The 3548-nt window shown below is 31.1% G+C and overlaps 1 protein-coding gene across 1 annotated transcript; it reads left to right on the top strand.

Annotated features, from left to right (window-relative positions):
- The first annotated feature begins 972 nt into the window (after positions 1-972).
- On the top strand, positions 973-1810 carry LOC111886620 (uncharacterized). Its single transcript, XM_023882883.3, has 3 exons — positions 973-1166; positions 1231-1368; positions 1497-1810. Exons 1-3 carry the CDS (start codon positions 1083-1085, stop codon positions 1617-1619), a joined length of 345 nt encoding a protein of 114 aa, XP_023738651.1. The 5' UTR covers positions 973-1082; the 3' UTR covers positions 1620-1810.
- The last annotated feature ends 1738 nt before the right edge of the window (positions 1811-3548 follow it).

Raw genomic sequence — 3548 nt, forward strand, 5'->3', positions numbered from 1 at the left:
CATGTCCTCCAACTGATAAGAAATGAGAATTTGTTTTCCTTATAATCGAGAATGACCAAACCCAGATGGTTCATAAAAAAAGAGTAAAAGCTTGATTTTTCATACCTGATGGATATGATGGTGGAGACGTGAAGTTATAAAGTTCGATGAAATTTCAAATGGCTTAAAGTCTCGTCATAATGGTTTACTGTTCGACTCACCCTCAGTTTTCGGTTCGTCTTTCCCCTTCCCTCTCAATTTCTGGTAACAATTTGTCTTTCCTTTTCCCTCTCGTTGATGGCAAGGCCAGTCTGAAAAATGAAATATTTTTAAAGGCCTAGGACGAACAATAAAAAAGAGCTTTTATCTTTATTATAATTTTGTATTTTTAAATAAAAATATATAATGAAAAAAAATTGGGCCCTATGCAGCTGCCCACTTTGGCCCCCCATGGCTGATGGGGGTGGGCATCGAAGAGGGCGATGGGGAATTTTTTGGGAAGCAGTCCAAAGATTAAAGGTATATGAAAGCTCTAGAAGGCAGTGGAAATAGTCGGTGATTGGATGATAGGGGCGGCGAGGGACGAAACAACAATTGACAAAAATTTGGTGGCACAATTTGAAAACATGCAAAATATACTGTTGTTAAAGTCCATAAGATTTAATATATATTTTATATACCTAGTTAATACATTATTATATACATGAATATCGTCATAAGCTTAAAATATCTGGCGTTTTAATATAAATATAGTTTTATATACCTAGTTAATACATTATTATAGACATAAATATCATAAGCTTAAAATATCTGGCGTTGCAAATGTTTTGAAAGATGCTGTCGATGGTCTTATGAAACAAAGACCTATTTGTCAAAAGCCCAAAGCGACTTGATGACTTTGATGTTGATAAGTTGATTATGTCTTGAACCTTGACGCGTTGTTAATTTGCTTTCATTTGAAGATGGGCCATGAATCGTAATTTTTATGGCTAAATTGGAAGCCCATTTTAAGCCATTTTGCTGTGATCAGCTGTAAAAGCCCACCAAATGATCATCATACAGATTACAGATTTACAGAGCAAGAAACAAGCAATTCTACGAAAATGGCGATGGAAGCATACGCCTCGAAATACCCAGACAAAATCCATACGGACGTCCTCTCTGACGCTAGACAAGCTTGCTACAAGGTAACTATCCGTCACACAACATGTGATTGCGTTTTAATATCTGAAAATTTTCCCTAATTACTAGGCTCGCGATGCATTCTACGCATGCCTAGAGAAAGAATCGAACAAGAAACCCACAGAAATCGCCTCCGTAGGTCTCCTCTATCCTGTTGAATGCAAGAAAACTAGACAAGATTATGACAACGTCTGTCGTCGCACCTGGGTAATTCAATCAAAAAAACCCCCTTTTAACAATATCTGCGTTTTTCATTATGCAATCAAACAGCTTAATTTGATCAGGAAAGTTAGATAGAAGTCATGATCTATGTTTTTGATGATTTTGTATTGTAGGTGAAGCATTTTGATAGGCAGTATTGTGCTAAGAAGAGGGTTCAAAGGCTTTTGGATGATAATGAATCAAGGAGAGGTCCGATTTCACTTCCACAGACTTCTACCTTCAAATCACCTAATTGACAGTATGCTTCTTCACTTTAATTTCTTGTAATCTTAGATATACTTTGGTTGAATTTGGTTTCTGATTGTGATGAATTATCAATTATGATACTGGATTTGCATTTGTATAGTGATCAAATAACTACGCGTGATAGTTTGCTTAGATTCGTTTCAAAGGATCATATGAATAGGATTTTTCCTGCTCTTTTTCATTTGAAGTGAAAGTGATTGCAATTTCCCTAAAATTTCTTACAATTTTGGGACTAGTTTGATAGTCTGAAAAAAAGAAAATGATCGCTTTACCCTTCTTTATAGAAATGATGGTGAATGTTTATTGGAGATCTGTTATGAATCACATATCATTTTTATAAATAAATATATTACTTTTAACAAATAATAATCGAATTTATAAGATATAAGTTATTAAGTCAAAATTAAGTGTTTAACATATTAAGCTCGTTAAGTCAAAAGGAAACAACTCCTTAATCGCTTAAGTTTTTATGAGTGCTTTCTTTTTGCTTAAGTTATTATGAGTGCTTAACAGAGAAATTATATGGAACCATTTATCAGAATCTGATTTGGGATTCAAATATGGAGCTAATTATTGGATTGGAACCTTATTTACATGAAAACAAAGCATGGTTATTTTTGACATTTAGGAAGATTTACATATCTTATGTTTTCGACTTGAATTTTCACAAATTGGATAGGCTTTCTTTTGTATAATGTGCAACAAAATTCACAATACATAATAAGAATCTAGCAATAACCATAGATGTAAACAAATTATCCAACTACATGTTTAATTTTTTTGTTTTGTGAACATTGTTGTTATATGTGCCTAAATATTGATCCTAATATTACTTGGAAGATAAATCACTTGTCGAGGTACCAAATTTGATATCAAGGACCTTGAATTAATATAAGTTTAGAGTTTTCACCAGAAGTTTACATTTACTTTTGGGGCATTATTACTAAATAAATAGTAATTAAGCTTTGCTAATAAAATCATTCGATTGTTTAAAATAGTCGATATAATTTAACGACAATCATTAAACTTAGTTATTTTTTATGCAGCAAAAAAACTTGGTTATTTAATGATATTGTCTTTGTAATGTTTCAACACTTCATAACATTAGAACAAAATTGAAACTCGGTTACTTTAATGAAATTATTTCACTAAAACATGTCACATCATATCTCCTCGTCCCGGCTACATAAATAAAGATTTATAACAATAGAAAAAAAAACACAATAATGAAGCGAAAGTTAAACTTGGTTGTTAGACATTTTGTAAAAAAAAAATTGAGGTACTTTGTTGAAATTTATAAATTTTGGTTACTATTTACTCATATTATCTCTTTAATTTTTACCAATGTTCTAAATAAAGTTAGGCGTAATTTGACGACAATCTTAAGTCTCAAGTTTTTACGAGTCTTGACGAGTCACGTCATTTGTAAGGCTTGAATTAAGGCGGCGATTTTTTATATAATTAATAATTTTATACATATTTTCTATTATTATTCATTTTCATATATATATATATATATATATATATATATATATATATATATATATATATATATATATATATATATATATATATATATATATTAAATGCAACATTTTGCTAAAGTGTAGTGTCAAGTATAAGCCTAGTTCGACACATGTCGAACTTTTTATATTCTTGCTTTTTACTAATTGACAAAATTGCAAAGTCGGTTATTATGGTTGGCCAAAAACTATCATTTTGGTCCAAAAACTACCGGTCTAAAATGAATTTTTTATTGTGGTTTTGGTTCCTGACGGATTTGAAATGAGTTGAACGAATTAATTTGTCCTTATCATTTTCTTTTTCTATTTCTTTTATATTTCAATGATTAAAAAACAAAAAGAATCAACCCTACTCCACGCTCCTCTCTCTCCCTCTAATCAAGAACACTTAAACCT

Source organism: Lactuca sativa, chromosome 5 (assembly GCF_002870075.4).
Source record: "Lactuca sativa cultivar Salinas chromosome 5, Lsat_Salinas_v11, whole genome shotgun sequence".
Classification (NCBI taxonomy): Eukaryota; Viridiplantae; Streptophyta; class Magnoliopsida; order Asterales; family Asteraceae; genus Lactuca; species Lactuca sativa.

Coding starts and splice junctions, on each gene's coding strand:
- LOC111886620 (XM_023882883.3), top strand. CDS start 1,083: ATGGCGATGGAAGCATACGCCTCGAAATACCCAGACAAAATCCATACG. Junction 1,167..1,230: donor CTAGACAAGCTTGCTACAAG/GTAACTATCCGT, acceptor CCTAATTACTAG/GCTCGCGATGCATTCTACGC. Junction 1,369..1,496: donor ACGTCTGTCGTCGCACCTGG/GTAATTCAATCA, acceptor TTTGTATTGTAG/GTGAAGCATTTTGATAGGCA.